This window comes from Hyalella azteca, unplaced genomic scaffold, assembly GCF_000764305.2.
Source record: "Hyalella azteca isolate HAZT.00-mixed unplaced genomic scaffold, Hazt_2.0.2 contig13906, whole genome shotgun sequence".
NCBI classification, from domain to species: Eukaryota; Metazoa; Arthropoda; class Malacostraca; order Amphipoda; family Hyalellidae; genus Hyalella; species Hyalella azteca.
The window spans coordinates 46,398-70,817 of record NW_025943811.1 but is presented as its reverse complement, the minus strand read 5'-3'; the positions used below and the strand labels follow the sequence as shown (position 1 = coordinate 70,817).

Sequence of the window (24,420 nt, the reverse complement as noted above, 5' to 3'; positions counted from 1 at the left end):
TCAAGCAAATCCGTTTAGTATTGTAGGAGTTATGAGTCCTTCGGTTGAGCTGAGTCCGCAGGCGAGTTCGCAGGCGAGTCCGCAAAAGTGTCGATTCAGTCAGCAGACATAGGATTATTTGGGCACGAATGTTGAAAACACTTGACCTATCGATAAGAGTTGCGAACTCAAATTCCATTCGAAACATGGAGGAACCGAAATGGCCTATTACGCATCTATTATAAAAAGATCGACATGACATTAACTTGCATTTGCATTGCGATATAGTATGATGTCATGCTGAAGATCTTAAAGCTTTGAACTATTAAACAAAATTTCAAGTAGATAAGAAAAATCGAAAAATAAACTGGAAACGATGACGGATTTAAATATTTACCTTAAGCCATGTTACGAAAATTGAAACTAAATCAGAAGTTCGTAATTTCATTTTTACATTTCCGAGCGGAAATGAAAACACGAAGACATGGTATTGCACGTCTCGTAAGCCTGCAGGAAACTGAGTCACCACACAAATCAAAGGAGGAAAAAGTCGCATGCAAAGAACATTTATTTAGAAAAAACGCCTACTTACGACTTATGCAAATATACAAATGAATGTTAAAGCCTCACTTCACTTTACATTTCAAGATGATTAAATTGTTCCAAGAAAAATCCGTGTAATAAGCTCTTCGGTGTTCATGAATTTTTCCAAGTGTCGTGTTCCTAAAATGGAAAAACTTCATTGACAATGTTTTAATTATTTACAGTAATTTTAGTTATCATATATTGGTTTAACGCAAATCGAAACTACTAAATTTCCAATGAAGTTCTGGACCTGATGGTTTCCAGCTCGACCGTGAAGGCAATGTTAGGTCACAGTAATAAATGAGTTACGAATAACTAGAAACTACACGTGACGTTTGCGGTTTCCTTAATTAAAGCTCCATAAATACTGTAATATATTGATATATATACATATGAAAATGAAACTTGCCACGGTAATAATATCTAAGTCAGAAATTATTTCAGTATGAGCGAACGTAAGTCAAAATTCAATACCGAAGAATCACAAGCAAAAATGCATTCATAGAATACACAACCAACACAAAATTTTGAATTTTCAAAATCAACAAAAACACTCAGGATTTAGCAAAGGTAAATATGCTACCCGAAAATACATGCTTCAAAAGGGAATGTTAACTATATACATGAAAATCAACTTCATCAGTTGGCAGACAACAAAATTTTAAGATCATATTTACAAGACCTTAATATAAAACCAGAAATTGACATCAGCCACGAGTCCAAAAGAAAGCTCTGCCAGCTGCACTGTTTCATATCTCAAGTTCGTATCATTTTAGTTTCTCCTCAACGTTTTCAATGCAAAAGTAATTTCCGCTACCAACTTGAACAGGACGAAAGATACCAGGCCTGAACTGACACACGCCAAGCCTCGACACAAAAATTTTGCTTCACAAATTTCAGAGATTCTGTGCAATATATCTTGACGTACTGGACGAAGGGTGCAGCGAACATAATCACAAGTTCATTTCACAACATCAGAAATCAAGGTAAAATCTAAGCCTTCACAGTAATTTATTGGTCACGATTTCGTAGACCATCCTACGTCTGAAGTAAGGCATGTGGTCTTGAGTGAATGTGATAGGTTTTCTCCTCGATAGATACTCAGAAAATTTGCAGGCGAACATTCCACAATCAGAACCGTTCATTTGCTGAGGAATATCCTTTGGAGTTTCATATTTCCAGCCACTGAGATCAATGGCGGATTTCTTTTTATCCATGCTCTCGTCGGCGAGATATTTCCTGAGTTCATGTAGACACTGGGGGTTGTCACCCAACATGGAGTCGTAGTAGCAGATGACGCGTTGTTGTGTGTCGATGGTCGCCAGACACCAGTGCATGCCAAGATGTACGGGCACCAACAGCAGGTCGTAGCTGAAGATATCAATCTGCAAGACGATGCAATAGATATTTAAAGCATACGCGACAATTATATCATCTAATAGTGAAAAAATAATTGGCAAATAGCCTGCCTATATCTAAAAATATCTACTTATCTAATAAAATGAACAGGTTAAACACCATGCCTAGTCATGGTCAACTTAAAACAAGTCAAAATCTTTCAACTCGAATTTGCGTGCTCATAAATGGTTCTAGGGATAGGAAACTTTATGATTACATTAAAGTTTAACGTGTATTTATTATAATAATGGTGGTGTCAGCGTTTATTTAGGCCACGTTAGCTTGTAATCGGCTCTTAACAGCCCTGCAACCTTAATGATTTTTCCTAGAATTTCCACAACCGACAGTGGTTTTCAAACCTCCACTCGCGGCTGCAATCTTAATGATCCGAACCACTCGGACAACCCACTCACTGACTGATTTGTTCTCTTTAAATTATAGTTATGGTTACATTAAATTTCAACATAGATTTTCCTCACTGACATTACCCAGATTGACCAATATTCTATGTTGTAATGCAAGAAGAAATTCCCTCTTTTCCTCGTGCACTGAAAATTTTTGTGAAAAATGCTTACGTCTAATCTGATATATTCCATAAGGTCTAATTATAAACGAAACAAGACACCTCGTACAACACCAAATCCTTTTAACTTTATTTGATGAGTTACTGACCTTTTTAGTCCAGCGCTTCACACCAGAAAATCCCATCTTGATGAGTTTTGGGTAGAAGAAAGTATTGAAAGCGTAGACTGATGGAAGCTTCTCACTCTGACTTCGTTCCATGATCAAGTTCATGTAGAAATTGACGACCTCATCGTTTAGCCAGTTGAGCCCGTCAAGCGTTGCTATGTCCCGTCTCGTGATCTGGATGTTAAATTTTTCAGTCAGGACTTCGCCAGGTGGATGTTTGCGTAAGGCATTGGAGATCACATTCTCCATTTTAGGAGTTAATTCCACCAAGACATCCTCTTCTTTAAGCTCAATCCTAGCAGCAGGATGACGCATATCAAGCATCTGAAAACGTCGGTTTACGACGTCTTCAATGGAGGGCGTTTTCCTCCGCCTCTCGAATCCTAGTTTCAAGGTTTCTTGCGACTCCCGAAGAGGTCTTTCAAGTTCTGCTTCCTTTTGCAAACGGCGACTTTTAACATCTTGAATCCAACCTTCATTAAACTTTTTGAAGATACTAAACTTGGAATGTTGTTCAAAAGAGTTCAGGCGAACTACTTTCTTGATGTTCTCTTTGGTTATTATGAGGTCATCGTCCTGACCTTCTGCGACTAAGTCAACCTCCTTATCTGCTGATTTATTCTTCACATTTTTCTCCGTTTGTAAAACAAACGCTTTTGGTTTAACATCGTCACGAACGCTGTCCACTCCACTTAATTTCATGCTCTCCTGGTCGTCTGTCCACAAAGAAATTTCATTGAGTGCAGTTTTTTTCCTTTGCCCAGCGTTCTCTTCGATTTCAAGTGCTTTTCTTCGTGACCAGTCGGCCCCCATGATGGTTTTGGTCACAGGAACTGATGAAACACTGCTCGTGCTGAACCCACTAGTGCTACTGCCATAAAAAGTGCTGCCTAAAGCTGCAACTTGCTTCACCAGCTCCAGGTATTGCTGCTTGTCAGCAGGCTTGTAGCAATCTCTGGCTGAGGAAAAATAGGCTTCTGGGAGTCCCATTCTGCTTAAACCTTTCTTAGCAAAGATGCCTGGTCGTCCAGAAGGCATGCAAGAACTAAATTGTGAGCTCCTGGGTCGAGAAAACGGGTTGCTTACACCTCGGAGCGGCTCTAGCGCAAGTCGGGCGGAAATTCTGCCGTTCCGACGAAGCAAAGAACCATTGGCAGCAGATCTACTACTCTTCAATTGGAACTTGTTCTCCTTGCGAGTTAGTCCCTTGCTCATCTTGCGTTCAGTCGTAGATGTTATTGTGGGGTGAAACTGAAACTTAGACAAACTTGGCGACTTGAAATTGTCCACAATTTCAACAGATCCAACCAAATCCCTGCCATCGCAGTTATCGTTTTCAATTCCATCCATAACTTCATCATCAGAGTCAGTGAGGCCGTCATTTCCACCCACTTTAATTTGAGGAGTGTTGCTTTGTTGTGATTTTGCATGTGAAGAATGTTCATCAAAAGTCAATCGGCTCTTGCTAATAGCTGGTGTGAAGTGATTTTTTCTGTGTCGTTGGGCAGCGATGGCCATTTCTCCTATGTCCTTTGTCTTAAACCCAGCAGGAGTTGGTAGGACGTGGATGTCAGCGTTGTCTTCCGAGTCAAGGTCCAGCAGAACAGGAGAGGATTTTCCTGACTGGAGGCCATCTCTTCGGTTGATGGAAGCCCTTGGATGAGGTGTGCCATAGTATCTCTGAGTGCCAGCAGCACGGCGCGGTGACTGTCTCGTCAGAGCAGCAGACTGAAAACGAAAGAATGTTGAGGGAAAGAAAAATTATTTTTTTTTGTCAAAGTTGAGAGAAAATACTAGGAACATATTACACATCAACCCTTTTTGACACATCATATTTGGCTTAGTTACGTATATATATATATATATACTAAAACTTGGAGCCTGAAAACAAGTCAATCAGGAAGAACAGGGCGAATTTATAAAATTTAAAGGTTAATGATGTGAGGCACATATTTAAAATGATCAAATTCTTAGCTTAGGTAGATAATATTTGAAATTTATTAAGGAAAAACATGCAACACTTAATTTGAAATTGATTTTCAGTAGACTTCTTTGTCTTAGATTCTAATGAATTCATTAACCAATTCTGCAAGATTTATGAAACTGGCATTAAAATTCATATTTAAGTGCAACTGTAGGCAGTAATTTTAGCACTTTCTTTTACAACTATCCAGAGTAATTTTTTAAAAATAACAACATAGAAAAATTTTAGCAGTGAAAGTTAATGCAGTTTAAAGTTAATACAGTTTAAGTATTAATTGCTCGTGCAATTAAATTCAATTGGTTATAAAACCATAATAAGATACTGAACTTCATCAGCAAATTCTGGGCTAGAAAAAGTAGAATAAAGAGCAAACCTAAAATAAAATTACCTCAGATGCAATAAAAAAATTAGCATCTTTATTATTAACTTGAATAGGAAACTTATTCTAACTTTCCAATTTGGAATTTTTTTCACAAAATTTCACATTGAAATACATTTTATTTCACAGTACCCGGAATTCATGCATTGGAAAGAAGTTTATATCATATAATCTTACAGAAGATGTTTTGAGGACTGATCGCCGTGGCAGGGTGGACACAGATGGCATTATTTCCACGCCTCCCACCTCATAAAGTTCATCAGACACAACATCCAAGTCCAATAAGGATTGAGGGCGAGCTGGTAGATTCTGGAAGTTGAACAAACCTATTATTACATCTGAAAGTTGACTGCAACATATTAATTCAAATATTAAAATGCAAAAGGCACTTGAAAGTCTTGTGAAATGAAAATCACAAAGAATTTAAAGGTAGGTACTTGATGTAAATTTGGGCAAATTCAGCAGAAACTTGTACTATAAGCACTTAAAATAATCTATTATATATTTATTATTGTGTTCCAATGCAGAGAGATTATTGCTACAGGAGAAAATTAGTATTCTGACTCAAGATTTCGGCCCAAGCAACACTATCCTAATTCAGATCAGGACACTCCATTCAGTGTTAAAATATGAATAATAATATATAGTTGCTATGGCAGTGGGCGAGATTCATAGTTAAACACTTTTCACACAGAGTAAAAGAAATTTTAAAACAGATGAATGCAAATAAATATATATTGTATGAAGTATGAAGATTACCTGAGAAGGAAGTACTGACTGAGTCAGATACGAGATGAAGCTGGTCAATTTAGGCCATTTTGACTGGAGAAAACCCAAGTCTGAAACATAGTTTACTAAAATAAAACCAGCAAATTGTACAGAGTAAAATAATAATGAAAATAAATAAATAAAATTGCATAACAGGGGAACAAGATTGGAAAGGACTTATGCATATGGAAAATAAATAAAGGATATGTATATATCCAATAAATTTATGAAAATATGAGCTGATATATACGACAAAGTTTCAGAATGAAAATTAATTTCAGGATAACATGAAAATAGGTCAAATGATTAACTACATTTATACTATTTTATGCTCCTAGTAATAGCAAGAAAATGAACAATTATAAATACCTACCTATATATACTGTAGGTCAGAGCAACCAGCAAAATCTTGGCAGACTCACAGGCTATATGCAAAGAAAAATTCTCCTATTTTGAGCAACATAAAAGTTCAGTAAGAATGCAAGCTCAAGATACAAAAAGGCAAACAAAATTAAAACAATTTCAATTAATTCAATAGTGATCTATTGGACTTCAAATTTTATCTTTGAAACTTGTAAGGCAACAAACATTGACACCCTCATTACTATCATTCTAAATTCAAGCTATTATCATTGCAAAATGGACTTCTAGGAATAGATTCTGATCAAATTCTAGTTTTAGTTCCTCAAAGATAAGTTTCTACAACCAAGCCAATATTGGAAACTGCCAATTTATATATATTCTTACCTTCCCTTTCCTCCATACTGCTAAAGTAAAATTTAAATTATTTGGTGATAGTCAATTTCAAAACTCAATCCTGGACAAATATTCCTCTGGAACAAAAAAAAAATACCATCACAAAACAGAATAACATTTATTCAAAGTAAAAAAATAGGTACAAATGCAGTGCCTGTTGACTGTGCTATCAGTTACCTATCTGTTATGTGACTCTTCAATGTTTAGAAGATCAGCATTCCTGAAGTGTTGTTGTATATTGAAGCCAGTTAAATGGTCAATATTTAGCTCAATAACTTCCTCCATACAAACTTTACAAAGCTAATGTATGACTTTTCAATAATTGTTTACCCAAAAGTCCTAAAATGGTAAACACCACCTTGGCCATTCTTGGAGGCAATACCGTAACTGCCCTTTTTAGTCATCCATATACCGTCAAACAAGGTAAAAAGGGACGGACATGGTAAAGTGGGACGCGCGTCCCACATTTTGTAGAAATGTTGTAGCAGCTAAACTAATCAAAATATTGCAAAACTAAAAATAGTGGCGTAAACTTCAACATTTTACCACGTTTTTCTTGACTTTGTTTCGTGTGTGTCTGTCATCAAAAATTCAAACCTTAATTTAGAGCACTTCTAACGATCCTAGTAAGCTGAAATTTGGCATGCATGTTTATGCTGCCTAACAATTCAAGACTTGATCATCAGAAATAATAACTTTAAAATTTTTTTTAAACAAATTAAAAAAAAAACACTAAAAATTCACGGTTTGGAATTGAGTTTTTTCTCAAACATCCACACTTGCCAACCCTGGAAATTGACTTGAATTGCTAAAATTGCTAAATAAAAAGTAGAAAATAAATAAATATAAAAATATTTTTAAAAACCATGTTTTTCTGGTTTTTACAAGACTAAAAATAGTGAAATAAAATAAATAAAAAAACTTTTAAAAACCACGTTTTCTTAACGGAGAAAAAAGAAAAACATTTACTCTTACATAACATTACATAACTTAAATGTTATGTAAGAGTAAATGTTTTCCTTTTTTCTCCATTAAGAAAATGTGGTTTTTAAAAGTTTTTTTTATTTATTTTATTTCACTATTTTTAGTCTTGTAAAACCAGAAAAATGTGGTTTTTAAAAATATTTTTATATTTATTTATTTACTATCTACCATGTATAAAGCTAGTGAAGAAATCAAACATTTACTATCTTTAAAAAATTGCTAAAAAATGTGTGATTTTGGAAAAGTACCTCTGCAAAGGTCTGGAGCAAAAAATATATTCACCGTATTAAAAAATTTTCCTTACATAAAAGTTGCACCCGGGTGTTGGCTTGAAAACATGATTGACGGAACTTTGCCTATCTCATTAAAAAAATGGCAGCCATGTACGCGCGATGGGGTAAAAAGGGACACTCCTCTAAGAGTAATTGGGAACAACCTTAATAATGCATTTACAGTAGAACCTCAGTTAGCAAAGGCTCCAGTTAACAAAAAAATTGATTACCAACAACAAATTTTGATTACATTTACCTCGCTCAGCAAAAAAAATTCACTTATCAAAAAATTAGTGCATCATCGGTCATCACAAAATTGTACATAGAATGCTATATATGTTTCAGGTATGTTTTTCATGATCTTTTTTTGCAGTAACTTTGCTCAACCCAATTAAAATGGTGTGAAAATACAAGCCATCCTGTAAGCTTACAGATACAGAAGAAATGCTATAAGGCTGCTGATATGAAGCTTGCAGTGGACAAGGTCGTTGTAAATGCTCAATGGCATGTCCATGGATACGGTAATATCACATCAATAATACAGTAATTAATGAATATGGTAATATCATATCAATAATAGAAAAACAAGTAAAAATCACAGAAAATTTCATTTATTTTACATATACATCATCTACTATGAAAGAGGACTTCAGAGTACTGTTAGTAATGAATGAGTACACTCTGCATGCTTCAAACGTTTTAAAATTAACTTTTATAGCAAGTGTTCCAGATTACCCCATTACCAGGGGTAAATCGAGACGGTTTTATTTTGCATCTAGCACCTCACGAATAGCATATGGAATTTTTTGGAAGTTGCCATTCGATAGCCCTCGCAAAGAGCTATAAAATGAGCCTAAACTTTTTTCTGAAATGTTTCATGGTAAGAAGTCATTAACAAAAAACGCTCAAAACTGTCCCTTTTTACCCTGTTTGACGGTACTGTTATTGTTAGTAGGCTAATTGCAATATAAAAAATAACATTTAAAAAAGACAAATAAGCTGAAAAAATCAAATATATAAAAAAATCATGTAAAAATGAAAAAAATTATTGATTTTTATTGTTTAGATTTAAAAAAAAATTAAAAATATAAAACTCAGTACCGTCAAATGGGGTAACTTAGACCACTTTTTTTATAAATGATGCCATTTTTTTACTAGCTTAATTAAACTTGAATTGAAACATGCAAAATACAGGTCTATACTCTAGCTTCACTCACCATAAATTGCTGGCTCCTGCCTCTCATAGTCTTTATGTAATTTCAAAAAAGTGATGGTCTTTGTTACCCCAGATCTTGGGGTATCCTAGACTGGGCGGTAAAATCAATTATATTTTTTGGTAAAATAACTCCAAATAACTCCAGGTTTTGGTGCATTGAACAAAAACTCATATAGTTACATATGCAAATGACAAACTTGAGGAAAGTGTCATAGTTTGCAAATGGGGGGCGCTGCCCCACAATGAGGGAAATGTGACTACCTAATGGCAGCCCTTATAAAGAAAAAACATAAATAGGCTGTCAAACATAAAAATATGTTATATATGGTAATTTTATATTAACTTCCAAGCCGGTCTATGTTACCCCGTTAGGGCTGACATTAGGTGGTCTAAGTTCCCCCATTTGGGGGTGGCGCCCCCCATTTGCAAACTATGACTTTTCCTAAAATTTGTCATTTGCATATGTAACTAGAAGAGTTCTACTACAATGCATCAAAATCTGGAGTTATTTAACCAAAAAATAAAAAAATTGGAGGGGGTACTCTGACAGGCTTTAAATAATAGCTTTTTTTTATTGGGTCAGATTTTTAATTTTTTAACCTATTAGATATGCAAACTTTTTAAATCTTTCTATTGTGTTATGTAGCCTCAGTATTAGGCCTTTAATGCCCATTGACAAAATTTTTCTGTCAAATAGTTTTTGAGTTTTGGGGTTTTTTGTTAAAAAAACAAAAAGTGGTCTAAGTTACCCCGCCGGTCTAAGTTACACCATTTTACGGTACTCACCGCAGTGAGTGACAGGGAGCACGGCCTCGGCCCTACATCATAACCTGGTCCGTTGGCTGTGCTGCTACCTTAGAGGCAGGCTGACGTCCTGCCTCTATCTCAACGCAGTCGCCTTTCAGGGCTGTTCACTTCGGAGTGCCCCAGGGCTCGGTCATCTCGCCGGCCCATTTCAACCACTTCATTTCCGATATCCCACTTCCGACCCCCAACATTGCCTCATATGCGGACAATCTGACCATCTTTGTGTCGTCCCCAAGGCTCGACGCTGCTGAGGCTTAGCTCGCTGGGCTCCTTCGGAACGTATCGGATTGGTCGGCGGCCAAGAAACTGAGCGTGGCCCCTGGCAAATCCTCGGTCACGCTATTCACACCAGACACCCACCAATCTCGATCCCACCCTGCAGCCACTATCTGCAACGGCATCACCCCCTGGATAAAAACCCTAAAATCCTGGGTGTCACCTGGGATACGCACTTCACATTCTCCCCTCATGCAAGAGCCATTGCCACAAAAGCAACGGGTCCTCTTTGCATCCTAAAAGCCCTAGCTGATACCAACTGGGGCTTCTCCAAGGAGGACATTATTGCCACCTACCGAGCCATCACGCGCCCAATCCTCAACTATGCGGCCCCCATCTGGTACCCTGTTGCCTCAAGCACAGCAGTTGCCAGCCTGCAGATAATTCAAAACACTGCATTGAGACTAGCCACCGGCTGCCTCAAAATGGCCCCGATCTCCAACCTTCACCAGAAGACTGGCGTCATCCCATTAGCCACGCATCTGGACCTGGCTTGTGCCCAGTTCCTCGCCAGCGCCCTCCAGCCCTCCATCCAGTCAAGGTTCGGTCGCCTGGTCACACCATTCTTGGATAATGGCATGATGCCTGTGGGTGCCTACGGAGAGACCAAACGGGCCCTCCGCAGAGAGATTGCCTCCCGCATTGTGGCGACTGACGCCATAAACGCCGTACTTGCGGCCCCGCCACCGCCGACCGCAAGTACGGCGTTTATGGCATCATCCCCCGCCCCTACCGCTCAGTGCTATCCCAGCTCCGCTCGGGATACTGCAGCTCCCTGGCATCCTATTCCGCCAGGATCGGACGCTCCCCCAGCTCCGCTTGCCCGGAGTGCAGGTATCCCCTCCAGTCGGTCCAGCATCTCTTTGTCTGCCCCGCCTTCCCCACGTCTCTCAGTGTCTCCTCACTGTGGGACAACCCTGTGGAGGCAGCGGCTTTCCTGGCCACTCTCCCTGCCTTCGCCCATCTCCCCCCTCTTCTCCACCACCAGAGCCTCCCCCCGGCAAGCGTGACGGTCGCAATGAACAACAACAACAACAACAACCGGGAGCGCATTTTCTTGTCGACAAAAATGTGAAGTAACGGACAGACGGACGGACAGACAGACGGATACGGCTGCTGTTGAATGAGAAAACATCAGGCTCAAACTAACCCTAATCAGCACAAACCGAGGTGTTGAGTTTTCACTGTGTGGCGGCATGATAGTCTCACGGTTGTGGGATTGAATGAAAGCTAAGTCTTCTGCTAAGGTTTACTTCAACACCGAAAGAAAGAGCAACCTGCTCGAGCCAAAGACCAGAAGCTAGAGAGCAATAGGAGAAGCAGGTGCTTCCTCTTACAGGGAAATAAGGCAAGAGACATAAAAGTTACGCTAGAATCCGACAACTTGCAGTACATGTTGCATATAGGTGATATGTTTATTCTAACACAAGGGAAGCACGTTTTTACTAACATGATACTCAGCAGGTTGGCTGATACTGGTAGCCTTGGTTAGGCAATAGGCATACTCCATAAAAACATGTAGGCACCAGCAAAGTTTATTTTTAAGTTGTTAAGTTATGTGCAAACATTACTGTATGAAAAGGAAGTTTTTCTACCTGTTTTGAAAGTTTATGTTACAAAATGGAAAAAATAGTTTTCATTAGTGAAAAATGGATTTATCATTTATATGTATAGCAATAAAGGAAAATTGGGAACAAATTACTGAAAACATCTTTTATTTTACATCTACATCATCAACAAATGAAGAAGAGGACTTCAGAGTACTTTTTGTAATGGGTGAGTACACTCTGCAAGTCTGCATGCTTTAAAAGTTATAAAATGAAGTTTTATTCCAAGTGTCCCAACAGTCGCGATGAGTAGCCCCATTCGACAGGGCTACTTGGGACACTCTTTTTTTGCTTCTGGCACCTTACGAATAGCATATGGAATTTTTTTTGGAGAAGCCATGTGATAGCCCTTGCAAAGAGCATTGAAATGAGCCTAAACTTGTATATGGAATGTTTCATGGTAAGAAGCTATGAATGAAAAATGTTCGAAATCGTCCCGAGTAGCCCAGGTTGACGGTAGGGTAAACACACCATATTCCGACACATTAAGGACGTAGCAAGAAATGAATGGTATAAAAATATCACCGTATGCACAACTCGAGTTCTGATTGCTTTACGTCACTCTCAAAATACCACACTACTCGCCAGCACAAACTGTTGCCATATTTATTTAAAAGCCTTAAGAATTCAAACCTACAAAATCCCTAAATTCCGACGCTGTGAATGACTAAATTTGGCATATTGTGAAACTAATTCTGCCAGCGCTTCAAACTCTATTAATTTGTAATTCCGACGCTTTGTGTTGGAATTCCGATGCCCTGTTTGAGCTGTATCAGAATACGACATAGCTCTGAACGAGCTTAATTAAAAAATTTAAATTTTTTAATTAAGCCTTTAATTAGGAGCTATTAAGCTTTTAATTAAGAATTAGTTTATATGTGTCTAAAACCGTCGCTTAACTTAATCATCTAGTAATTTATTTACCACTTAAAATCAGCATATACAAGTATACTTAAAGGATTCCTAATATATTTACAGACTTATTTAAAAGTCTCAAACCATAATATTCTTTCTACACAAACAGTTCATCACTATTTGGTAAAGCAAGGTCAACTATCAGCTTTGACACGTGTTTCGATGTTCTCACCAGGTGACGTGCACTGTCTCTCTGAGGATCTCGACATTTTCTCGCCAGTTTGCCCAGTGTGCATATTGCCCAGTGTTTTGGCAATACGCAATAGTAATATAGAATGGTGTGCAATACTGGCAATAGTATGACATCACTATTTCAACCATCAACCAATGCGTGGAACTAAGACACAGCTTAATATAAAGGAAAAAGTTGAGAAGTGTCGGTCATTGGAATTACCCACAATGTCGGAATATGGTGCATTTACTTTACCCTACTCAAGATTTGAACCGATTCCTTATGTATGATAATGCTGGTATCCATGATAATTTACTGGTCTACACATAGGACTCAAAAACGAACTTGAGGGAGAGGCTAAAAACTCTCTGCTTTGCCACTATGTCAGACAGGTGAGTTGCCATCTTACGGCGAGGAAGGAGTTGCATCTCTTCCGCCATTACCGTCAATAATCTCAGCTTCACAGAAATGTCTCAGTTGCAAATCGGATTGTCAGCTCTGATGCGTTTGGTGTCGGTGAAGCACCAGGATCAATTAGATCTTGACCGTCAGATGAATTGATCATTGAGGGATTGTTTATCACTGTCACAAATATAAGGAAACAGAGATGTTTGCTGGAACGTCCTCTTTCGGCAACGCCTTGATTCGCTCTCCCCTATAAAACTTTGTGTCAGCAAAAAATATACCGTAGTATACTTCTTCTTCTTGTTACTTCTTATAGGAGCACTGGAAACTGGTCCATTTAGCCCCTTGCCTAAACAGTTTTTGGTTTGCACCTAACTTTCATATAGTAACAATCTAAGTATCTAATAGTCTGAAACAATCTACAAGAAATAAAAAAGAAAAAAAAAAAAAGAAAAAAAAGAAAAAAGAAAAAACAAAGTAATAAATAATTTTAAAAATAAAAATCAAAATAATAATAATAATACAAAAATAAATAGATCAATAAATTAAAATACAAATAAAACAATAATAAAACCAAAAATAAATCAATAAAAATACAAGAAAAGGAAGAGAAAAAAGAAAGAGAATGGGAAATGAGAAAGAAAAGGGGAAAGAAAGAGAAAAAGCAAAGGCAGAACAAAGGACATAAAAGCATCATAGGGCATAGTACATGCCAGGAATAACCTGAGATTGAGGGTCGAAAGAATATAGACATAAAATAATAGAGGAAGGGATAACAGTAGAGTATATCGCAGGCATGGCACATGTTTCCCCCCTCCCACATGCAGGAGGACGGACACAAGGGCCGCCACGGGAAGGCAACACATAAGACTGCTCTCTCATTAATCTAACAAAGTCTACACAAAATAATTTATTGTCCTTATTCAGTTAATCCACATAATAACCATCAGTAAAGTCAGGTTTCTAATGCATTTCAACTACCCAAGGTTAGTAACTAGGTCATGCCCTACACTGTGCCTCACATGAGTATCCCTGTCTCTTATACACATCTAGATGTGTATAAGAGACAGGGGCATAGTACATGTCAGGAATAATCAGAGATTGAGGGTTGAAAGAATATAGACATAAAATAATAGAGGAAGGGATAACAGTAGAGTATATCGCAGGCACGGCACATGTTTCCCCCCTCCCACATGCAGGAGGACGGACACACGGGCAGCCGCGGGAAGGCAACACATAAAACTGCTCTCCCATTAATCTAACGAAGTCTACACAAAATAATTCATTGTCCTTATTCAATTAATCCACATAACCATCAGTAAAGTCCGGTTTCTAATGCATTTCAACTACCCAAGGTTAGTAACTAGGTCATGCCCTACACTGTGCCTCACATGAGTAACCTGATACTATGCAAAGGTCCAGCCTTGAGCTTTCTTACTGCCAAAGCAGCAAAAAAATAGGATTTACTTTATTAATCAATAAGTGTCAAACAAGGAACTCCTGTGGGCAGGGTTGTGAAGGAATTAGGGGGTCATGATATGAAAGGTTGGAATCAGCAGCATTCCTTACGTGAGGCAGACACACAGAACAAAAATACCTAGGAAAGCTGCTGAGAATGCTGCTGGTTGCCAGGGACTGCAAAAATGGCAGTCTGAGAGGGAAATATGAATTGATCTAGGTTAGTTCCAACATATGTTAGTGTTAATTTGTCTACGGTAGTAACTACATTTACCATAATGTTAATATATGAATGGTTATCAGATTGAGTTTATTGCAGAGCAGAGGAATGAGGCTAGAGCTTCAACAATTGCTGACTGTGTTGGCAGCAGGAAGGGGCCTCCTCCCAGGAGATTTTTCAAGTTGGGGGTGACATTAAGTACTGCCAGCTTATGTAACATTTGAGTGCGGGCCACAGAATGATTTGTGCATTCAGAAATAAGGTGGTAGATGGTTTCAACAGGGCCACAGGAGCAGAGTGGATTAGGAGCCAAGCCAAAACGAGCCAGGTGTGATCGGACACCAGCATGACCCGTACGTAGGCGAGCTACAGCTGTTTCAATTGCCCGATTTGGGTGTGAGGCCCATGGCCATGTGCCTAGATTGTCCTTAACCTGAGCAATGAAGTGCCCCTTTTCAGATCTCCTCATTTTCTGATGCCATGATGTGCACCAACTAACAGAGATCGCATCATCTATCGATCTCACCAACTCCTCCTTACTCGGAGTGGTCAATGTATGATATGGGAGGGTGTGTGCTTCTCGGGCAGCAAGATCTGCTGCTTCGTTTCCAAGTATTCCACAGTGGCTGGGAATAAACTAGAGCATTGTTGCATGGGCAGAGTTCAGCGACAACAGTTTGGCTTGAATTTTAAAAACAAGCGGCAAGTAGTGTTCAGGTTTCCTATCTTTAATCAGAAACAGTGAACTTTGTGAATCAGTAAAAATAACAAATTTTTCATCCAAAAGAAGGTTATTTTGGGCCCAAGTGAGAGCCTCCCGTATAGCAACTAGTTCTGATTCCAATACTTGCACTTCTGGGCGGAGCTTCCAGTTGAGAGAAACTCCCCTGGATGGGACTACCACAGCAGCAGATGTGGAGCATGTGGGTTCTTCTACTCGTGACCCGTCCGTGTAGGCAGCCACACAGTTTGCATACGTATTTTGGGAAAGATCATGAAACATTTGCATGATGGCAGCAGGCGAGAGGGATGACTTTGGGATGCTGTTAAAATTGGTAAAAATATAATTGTAAACATTGAACCATGGAGGCAGAGGTGAAATCAAGGGGGATGCAATGAAGCATGGACAAGAGAGGCCAATGCTGCTGAATATTGCCCTGGTATGGGGAACAAAGGAGCAGGGTACATTTTCTGGACAGAAGTGCCTGGCAAGGATGAGCTCGTTGGTGGCTGGGCGCCGCAGCCTGGAATAATATCTGCACATTAATTGATCTCTGTGGATTTTAAGGGGGGGAATATTTGTTTCAATTTCTAAAGTAGGTACCGTAGTGATTGGAGTAGTTTTTCTACAGCCTGTAGCAATTCTGAGGCTACTGTTTTGGAGCATGTTCAGTTTGGATAGGTGCGATTGCGCTGCTGATGCATAGAATGGAGAGGCGTAATCAAGCTTGCTATGGAGTAAGACCTTGTAGAGCTTTATAAGTGTCTGACGATCAGCACCCCAATGCCTGTGGGATATGGATTTCAGAAGATTGAGTACTGGCAAGCAGGGTTGGCGATTTTTTTTATTTTTTTTTTCAATCAAAAAAATCAAAAATCCACGATTTTTTTATTTTTTCATGATTTTTTTTTATTTATTTGATTTTTTTGATTTTTTTAATTTTTTCAATTTTTTTGTCTTTTTGAAGTGTTATTTTTTATGTTGCAATTAGCCTACTAACAATAACAGTTTATGGATCATAATGGATGGCTAAAAAGGGCACTTATTGCCTTCAATAATGGCCAACAGGCCATGGTGGTGTTTACCACTTAGGGATTTTTGGGTAAACTATTATTGGTAAGTCTATTCATTAGCTTTGTAAAGTTTGTATGGAGCAAGGTAATGAGTTAAATATTGACCAATTAACTTTGATGCCTCTGTACCAAAAACATTCAATTTATTGGAACCTAATACACACTAAAGGCAACAAGTTTATATACCAATTTGTCATTCATAGTACATTTATACTAAATCATGAATAACAATACCTCAATATAAATTAAAGACTGCCACTCAATATATTCAAATATATGAAAAAATCAAAAAAATCGAAAAAATAAAAAAATCATGATTTTTTATAAAAAAATCAAGTGATTTAATCACATGATTCAATCATTTTGATTTAATCATTGCCAACCCTGCTGGCAAGCATGAAGTTTTCAGCATTTCTATGTGAGGCTTCCATCTGAGGCAAGGTGCATCCAGCACAATACCAAGGTACCTGTGTTGCTGAACAAATTCTAGATTGTGTCCATTGGCTTGGATGGGAAGAGTGCAAACTTTTTTGGTGGTGAAGCACATAATTTTGGTTTTTTCTTGATTTAATTTCAAGCCCCATCTGAGTGTCCAGTCTACAAATGAATCAATTTGTGCTTGAAGTAAATTAGTGGCTACTTGGATGTTTGGGTGACCAACAAAAAATGTGATGTCATCAGCATAGGTACTCAGCAACTGAGACTCTATGAGTAGAGGGCATGTCGTTCATCATCACATTGAACAAAGTTGGGGAAAGTATTGCACCTTGAGGTGTTATGGGCCGTCACTCTTACTGCTGGAGAGTGGTGGTTACCTTGCTCCCACTTGGGGAAGTAACGCTCCCCCAGTTCTGAGTTAATGTAGTTGTTTTTAGAATCTTGAAATTCATGGTAAACATCAATATTTGTGTTATCAGTGCTCTCCATCTCATTCTCTTTGCCCTTTTTGCAGACCATTATTTTATGTGTCAATGGTGATTGATTAAAGTTCCAAATCTCCTATCCGCCATTATACTGTACTCACACTACTGCCTGAAGTTGGTGAGTAGTAGTTGCCAAGATATACCTTTTTTAAACACTGCTCATATATTCATTGATGAAGATTTTAATGTCGTGTTTTTGAGAATACCGTTATAGATGAGAAATATATTTATCTGTTATCCTGCTTGATAGTTTACTGTGTATATATGTTTTGAAGTTTGTATTGATGTTGTGTTTAATAATAGTGTGTTAGGTGTTGATAATGTAAATATTTTACAGAAGCACCTTCAAGTACTTCACATAAGCGACCCATGCCCCGTTTGTCCGGTTGTCTGGTAGCCCGTTTGCCTGGTAGTCTGGTTGTACCGTTTGTAGGGTTGTACAGTTGCCCAGCTTACTGTTTGCCCGGTTGTCTGGTAGTCTGTTTGTCCAGTTGCCTAGTTGTACAGTTGCCCAGTTGTCAGGTTTCCCCGTTGTACGGTTATCTGGTTACCCAGTTCCCCAGTTAATGGTTAAACAGTCATCCAATAGTTGGTTAGGTTTTTGATTTAGCACTCTCTTAATTTAAATTTTTAGTTCCTTTATAATGAAGTTTTGTATTAGAATTAAATAAAGTTGAACAAAAAAGAGAAAAACACCTGGTGGACAGGGATGGCTATAAGGGGAGTTGGGAGGCCATCTTTTATTTAACCCTTTAGATTTTAAAGAACCTTGAATACCTTCCATTGCTTAACTAATAAAGATGACCCATTACAGAGGTACCCCAGATTTGATAGGTCTAGACTCTAGAGGAAGAGTATTCTCCTTCAAAGAAGACTTTAAAGGTCCTTTCACTCAAATAGGCATGAAACCATCTCAAAAGTGAGCCTTGTACTCCACAGCAACTGAGTTTATAAAGGAGGCCTGTATGCCACACCCTATCAAAAGCACTGCTAAGATCTACAAAACAGACCAGCAATGCAGACCTTGTGTGGAGAGCACGATGGATAGCAGCTTCCAGTCTGGCTACCTGATCAATTGCCGACATATGGAAACGAAATCCCCCTGGGAAGCGCGCAGGGCCTGCTTCTGTTCAAGGAAGTAGGTGAGACGTTTGTTTATCATTGACTCCATTAGCTTTCCAATGCACAACAGAAGGGAAATAGGTCTGTAGGAGGAAGTGCATGTGAGTGGTTTGCCAGGTTTAGGTATGGGGATGACCACTGCTTAGTGCTTCCTTCCAAATTTGTGGAACAGAGCCAGTTTCCAAACTTTGATTGAAAATCCCTATCAGCCAGATGCGGAAATCTAGAGGGAGATGAACAAGGTGTTGGTTGTGCATCTGATCAGAGCCAGGGGATGTGCTCCTCAGTGAATGTAGGCAAGAATCCATTTCGTGCAGCTGAAATGGAGCATTTAGGAGGGAATTAACTTCCTCATTCAGGGCTATTGCTAGTGGAAGGGTTACAAATCTTGGATAATGAGCTGGCACAGGCAATGATAGCACTTCTTCATAATGGGAGGCTAGTGCATTAGCTTTGGATGGGGAATCAGAAATTATTGAGGAGTCTGACAAAATGAAGGGCTGTGTTTTTCTTTGGAAAGGTGTTTGTAGTAGCTTTATTTTATGCCATATTTCTGAAATGGGGGTATCTGAGGTTATGGAGCTGCAGTACTTAGTCCAGGAAGCTTTTTTAGCAAGCTTGACCTCCCTCTTGACCACTGCCTCACAGCGCTTGAAGTTAATTAAGTTTGCTTGAGATGGAATTGCAATCAGGGCACGCTTAGCAGCTTGTTTGGCCTCCACTGCATCAGCACACGCTTGATTCCACCAGGGTTTGTTAAAGCGTGGAGTGATGATCTCTTTCGTCTTAGGAAAAGACTGCAAGCTTGCTGAAATTATTGCATGAGTAATGTTGTGATTGCTTGCCTCTATGTTGTTGTCTGATTGTACCTATGCCTTGTTGAGCGAGAGCAGCAGGCCAGGCAGCCCAAGACCCATCACCAAACATCCAGGAGGGACGAGTCCAGTATTGCACAGTGGAGGCTTCAATTCCAATGCAGGTGACCACTGGATAGTGGTCACTACCCATGTCATCCTCAGTGTAAATTGTTGATAAAGGGACAAGGTCAGCTGCTATGAAGGTTAGATCCAGTGTTGAGAAGGAGTTGTGATAAATGCTGAAGTAGGTAGGCAGAGATGGAGTCAATAGAGCTATGGATGGTTTTGCAAGAACTGACTCAAATAAATTTCGACCTGTTGCATTAGCTACCTTGCCAGGCTCCCAATGGGGGTTATGAGCATTGAAGTCACCAACAATGACAAAAGAGGGTGCCAGTTGATCAAAGTAGTGTGTGAATTCTTGGTGGGACACAGTTTCATTTGGGTTGTAGATGTTGAGAACTGACATGGGTTTATTTCCTTGCAGAAAAACAGTTAGCCCTAAAAATTCTAGTTTACCTTGGTTAAAGGGATTTATTGCAAGGCCAGTAAAATGTTGCTACAGTCCTACAACATGGACGGGCTCCCAGCACAGGCGATGGCTGAAACAGGGCTTCAGTCACTGCCTCATCTGCTGAGCTGAGGGGGAGATCCAATAGTGGTACCTCATCCAAGCTATGGTAGGGTCCATGACTAGATTTCTGAGTAGAATCCAGCACTGTCTGGATGCCAGAGGGTTGTTCAAGGTGGAGGGTATCTCTGGTGAGTTTGGTCGCAACTGAAAGAAAGTCAGTATTGTCATTTGGTTTACATAAGGACAGCAACTTGGAGAGTAGTTCAATAAAGTAGTTCACTGGGACATTCTGTAGGGTTGGCCATATCTGCACATCTGAGGTCTGTGTAGCCACAGAACAGGTGGCAGGACCAGTGACTGCTCCAGAGTTTTACATGTTGATTTGCAAGGGTGGAGGACTTGTTGAGTGTCCCTGAGGCTGACAAACCTGGCTGCTGAATTGAGTTTAGTGGAGCAGAAGCTTTGACCAGTTTCAAGGCATCTCTGTAAGACATATTAGAGCATGAGCGAGTTTTTTCCACCTGCTTTGCCTGTTTCATCCAAGGGCAGCCACCATAGTTGGCTGTGTGTGGACCACCACAGTTACAGCAGCGTGGGCTCTCGCTGTGGTGGCAATCCTTTACGCTATGGCCTATGGGCGCCACTACAAGCTACACATCGTGGAGGGCCTTTGCAGCTAGTGGCATTGTGCCCAAAGTTCTGACACTTGTAGCACTGCCATGGGTCAGCTACAAAAGGGTTAACTTTGAACCACTGATATCCAACATAGAGGTATGCAGGTAAAGTGCTAGAGAGGAAATTGATCTTGAACATGGAAGTCCGAATTTGTTGTTTTCCTTTCAGTATTTGCTCTGCGCAGGATGGAATTCTAATTTTGAAGGTTCATATATTATTTGATCCACCACGACCACTTTTTCTACCCAACATCGTTATTTGAGGCATAAAATGAACTTCTTAAAGGCTTAAAACACGTACGCTAACTTGCTCAGTTTCTATAAAGTACCTAATCACTTGGAAGTTGTAAGCCTGCACCTTTCACTCAATAATTAAAATTAGACTTATAAAAAGTATTAGTTAGTTGAAAATTTGTCTCTTAAGTTGACCACAATGAACTAAACTTCATTAAGTAATTATAACTACGCTGCAAAGCAGAGTTTTCCACCATGCACACGAGCAGACATAACATAGTTCAGACGAGCAGAACTACATATCACGTGGACTAACATGCGACTGAATTAAATACCTAGCTTCTTTCCCGCATTCCGCTCCCTGCATAATCTAGCGGGATGATCAATGCGGACGGTAACTGAGTCCAACTAATCATTCGTACTTAGTGCAAGAGAACAAGAGAATGAATAATTATGTTGTTTCTGATCAAATGAACAAAAACTTTTCTGTTTCTGATCAAACGAACAAAAACTTTTTCTGTTTCTGATCAAACGAATGAAAACTTTTTCTGTTTCTGATCAAACGAATGAAAACTTCTGATCAAACGAACAAAAACGTCTGATCAAATGAACGAAAACTTCTGATCAAACGAACAAAAACTTCTGATCAAACGAATGAAAATAAACTTGTTGAAGATAATTCTGAAATCGTAATGTCTATTGAATTCTAATACGGATCGTTACGTTTAACATTGTATTTCCAAAAATCAAGTATTGCATTTCTTTTAATTGAAAAACATTCTTTTACATCAAGAACAATGAATTTTTTCTTACAGCTCCTCACGAATGATGAATGAATGCTCCTCATATTAATGAATGACGATCTTACTCTTATAGCTAAAAATTTTAAATTGAACTATTTCGTCATTTCAAAGACTCCATTGATTACAGAACTTTAGTTTTCGGAAGTGTATTCAAGAAATTTTTTTGAAATAGTAGGAACATTTCCATTATCATTCTGAAATAGAAGCGTCATTTCCATTCTTATATATAAACAGGATTAATAAAATACCTATCAAATCCATCCAACGTCATTCAATTTGTGATGTATGAACGACAGTTTTACTTTGATTTCAATGATGCTCATTTTTACCGGTTGAAGCTGTAGAATTAAATTAAATTTAAAAATTAATTATAATTAAATTTTACTAAATCAAATTTGATTATTTAATACACTAGATGGTACATGCTGTAGAATAAAATTCTATTACAAAAATGTTGAATTAAAAAATCTGATTATATTTTTTAAATTAAAAATTAATTTTTATTAAATTAAATTGGATTATTAATGCACTATATGATACGTGCTCTATGTTTTATATAATGAAATAGATTCCCATGTTAAACAACGAAAATTTTCTAAAAGACACAAAACGTGCAAAAACACGGGATGGCAGACGAAATCATTCAGAATTTGAAGTGAATTTTTCAAGATAAATTCAACATAATAGGGCAAAAAATGGGAAAAATTCAAATCTGGAACGTATAAATGGGTTTTTATAATTTAAAAAAACTTTCAATCATTTAAATCTCGGTATGGAATGTGAATCAAATCTATTTATTGTAAAATCAAATTAGACGCAACCAAAACAAAAGCACGTGTGACACCATCTTCTCATAGGTAAACATAGAACGCACGATGTGTATGTACACAGTGAAAAAACGGCAGATTATCTCATAATTTTGTGTGATATTGAAAACTTTTTTTGGTATTGTCCAATCGTGAGAATTTTTTGCAAGTGTGGATGTGTTTTTTTTTTTAGAACGTATTCATTGCAAAAACTTGTCCGCTAGCCTACAGATAAATGACTAGTTAAGTTGTTGAGGCGTTGCCAACATGGGATTGGATGTCAAACCACGCGCGATTTTGGAAGTGCAGCAGTTTCTAATGAGTTCAGTTTATCAATTTTCACTGCAGTGGAAGGTGGTGTAACGTGGTAGGGTAGGTTTTTTGATACATTTTCTCATGTTAACATGAGAATATATTACCTATACAGAATTAGAATTCCACACTGGCTCAGCCAGACTCAGCCTCTGCGCTCACATCCTTGTGCCCTGCTTCCTTGAGAGCAGCTGTTAGTTCCTCATCAGATATGTCCTCTCCAAATGGCCCAATTAGGCCTACTCCAGAACACATTGTCTGGTTCAAGACATTTTTGTAACTGACAGGCTTCCTGGTGTTTTCATGCAGTAAAGTCTTCCCGTTAAAACTTCAAAGGAAGACAACACTTCACATTCCATGAGCCAAGTTTATTTACACATAGAAGTTGATTCAGATCATTAGGGGCATACTCTTTCACAGTCACCACAAGGAGCTGGCATCTGGAGCAGGAGTTCTTAGTAAAGTGGCTAATGCCCACTTGACCAAATGGTGATTTAGCCAGAGCTGTGCTAATAGCAATATCATTAGAGAAGAACTTACTCAATGGGCAAGTGCCAGGGCCATCAGGATCTGCAACAGGTTCTATCAACTTCTATGATAATTACTTTATTGTTGGAGTCAGGATGATTTGGGATTGGCATGGATGCGTGTTGCTGAGATTCAAATTGATCATGGCTTCATTGGCGTTCAGAAGGTTGTTGTTATAGCTTTCCAGCCCAGGTTGAGGTAGGAATAGTGGCAAAGCAGAGAGTTTTTTAGACTCTCCCACAAGTTCAATTTTGATTACTATAAGTAGACCAGTAAACTCGAGTAAAGTATCATGGATATCTTTACAAAGTTTATGCACGTGTTACCCCAAATCTCTAATTTTACCCTTAAACAGTCAAACGGCAACAATAAAATTTGTCTCTACTGTAAGTTCAGCACGTGTTAATATACAGTCTGACCGCTTTGACATGACCGCAACTATGCGCGATCTTCACCAAACGTTTTGTTTATTTGTTTACATTACGATGTTTATGTTTTTTCTGCAAGATATTTTTGGCGAAAACGGTAAAGCAATGCGGATTGCGGAAGTTGAAAATTTTATGAAATGACATGTTTGCGAAGTGCAAACCGCGATTTTTTAATCAAACAAAAATTTATGACATTCGAGCCGCGAGATTTCATACCTACTGAAATTATATGATATTAGAGCCGCGATATTTCAGACAAAAATAGGACTTTTCCAGACTAAATTAGAGCCGCGATATTTCAGACAAAAATAGGACTTTTCCAGACTAGATGGATATTGGATACCACTCATACCAGCATTATCATACATAAAAAATTGGTTTAAATATTGAGTAATTGAAGAAATTAAAAATGCACTGATTCTAAAAAATCTCTGATTTGCCACTATGGTAGCCTGGTAGGAACTAGGAAGCCCTCAAATGTATCTGTGTCGTTA

At 38.5% G+C, this 24,420-nt stretch overlaps 1 protein-coding gene across 1 annotated transcript; it reads right to left on the bottom strand.

Annotated features, from left to right (window-relative positions):
• Positions 1 to 534: 534 nt before the first annotated feature.
• On the bottom strand, positions 535 to 6,616 carry LOC108665368. The gene is made up of 5 exons (XM_018152117.1): positions 6,531 to 6,616; positions 5,775 to 5,854; positions 5,193 to 5,324; positions 2,635 to 4,380; positions 535 to 1,949 (listed from the first exon to the last, which is right to left on the bottom strand). Exons 1-5 carry the CDS (start codon positions 6,544 to 6,546, stop codon positions 1,566 to 1,568), a joined length of 2,358 nt encoding a protein of 785 aa, XP_018007606.1. The 5' UTR covers positions 6,547 to 6,616; the 3' UTR covers positions 535 to 1,565.
• Between the last annotated feature and the right edge of the window lie 17,804 nt (positions 6,617 to 24,420).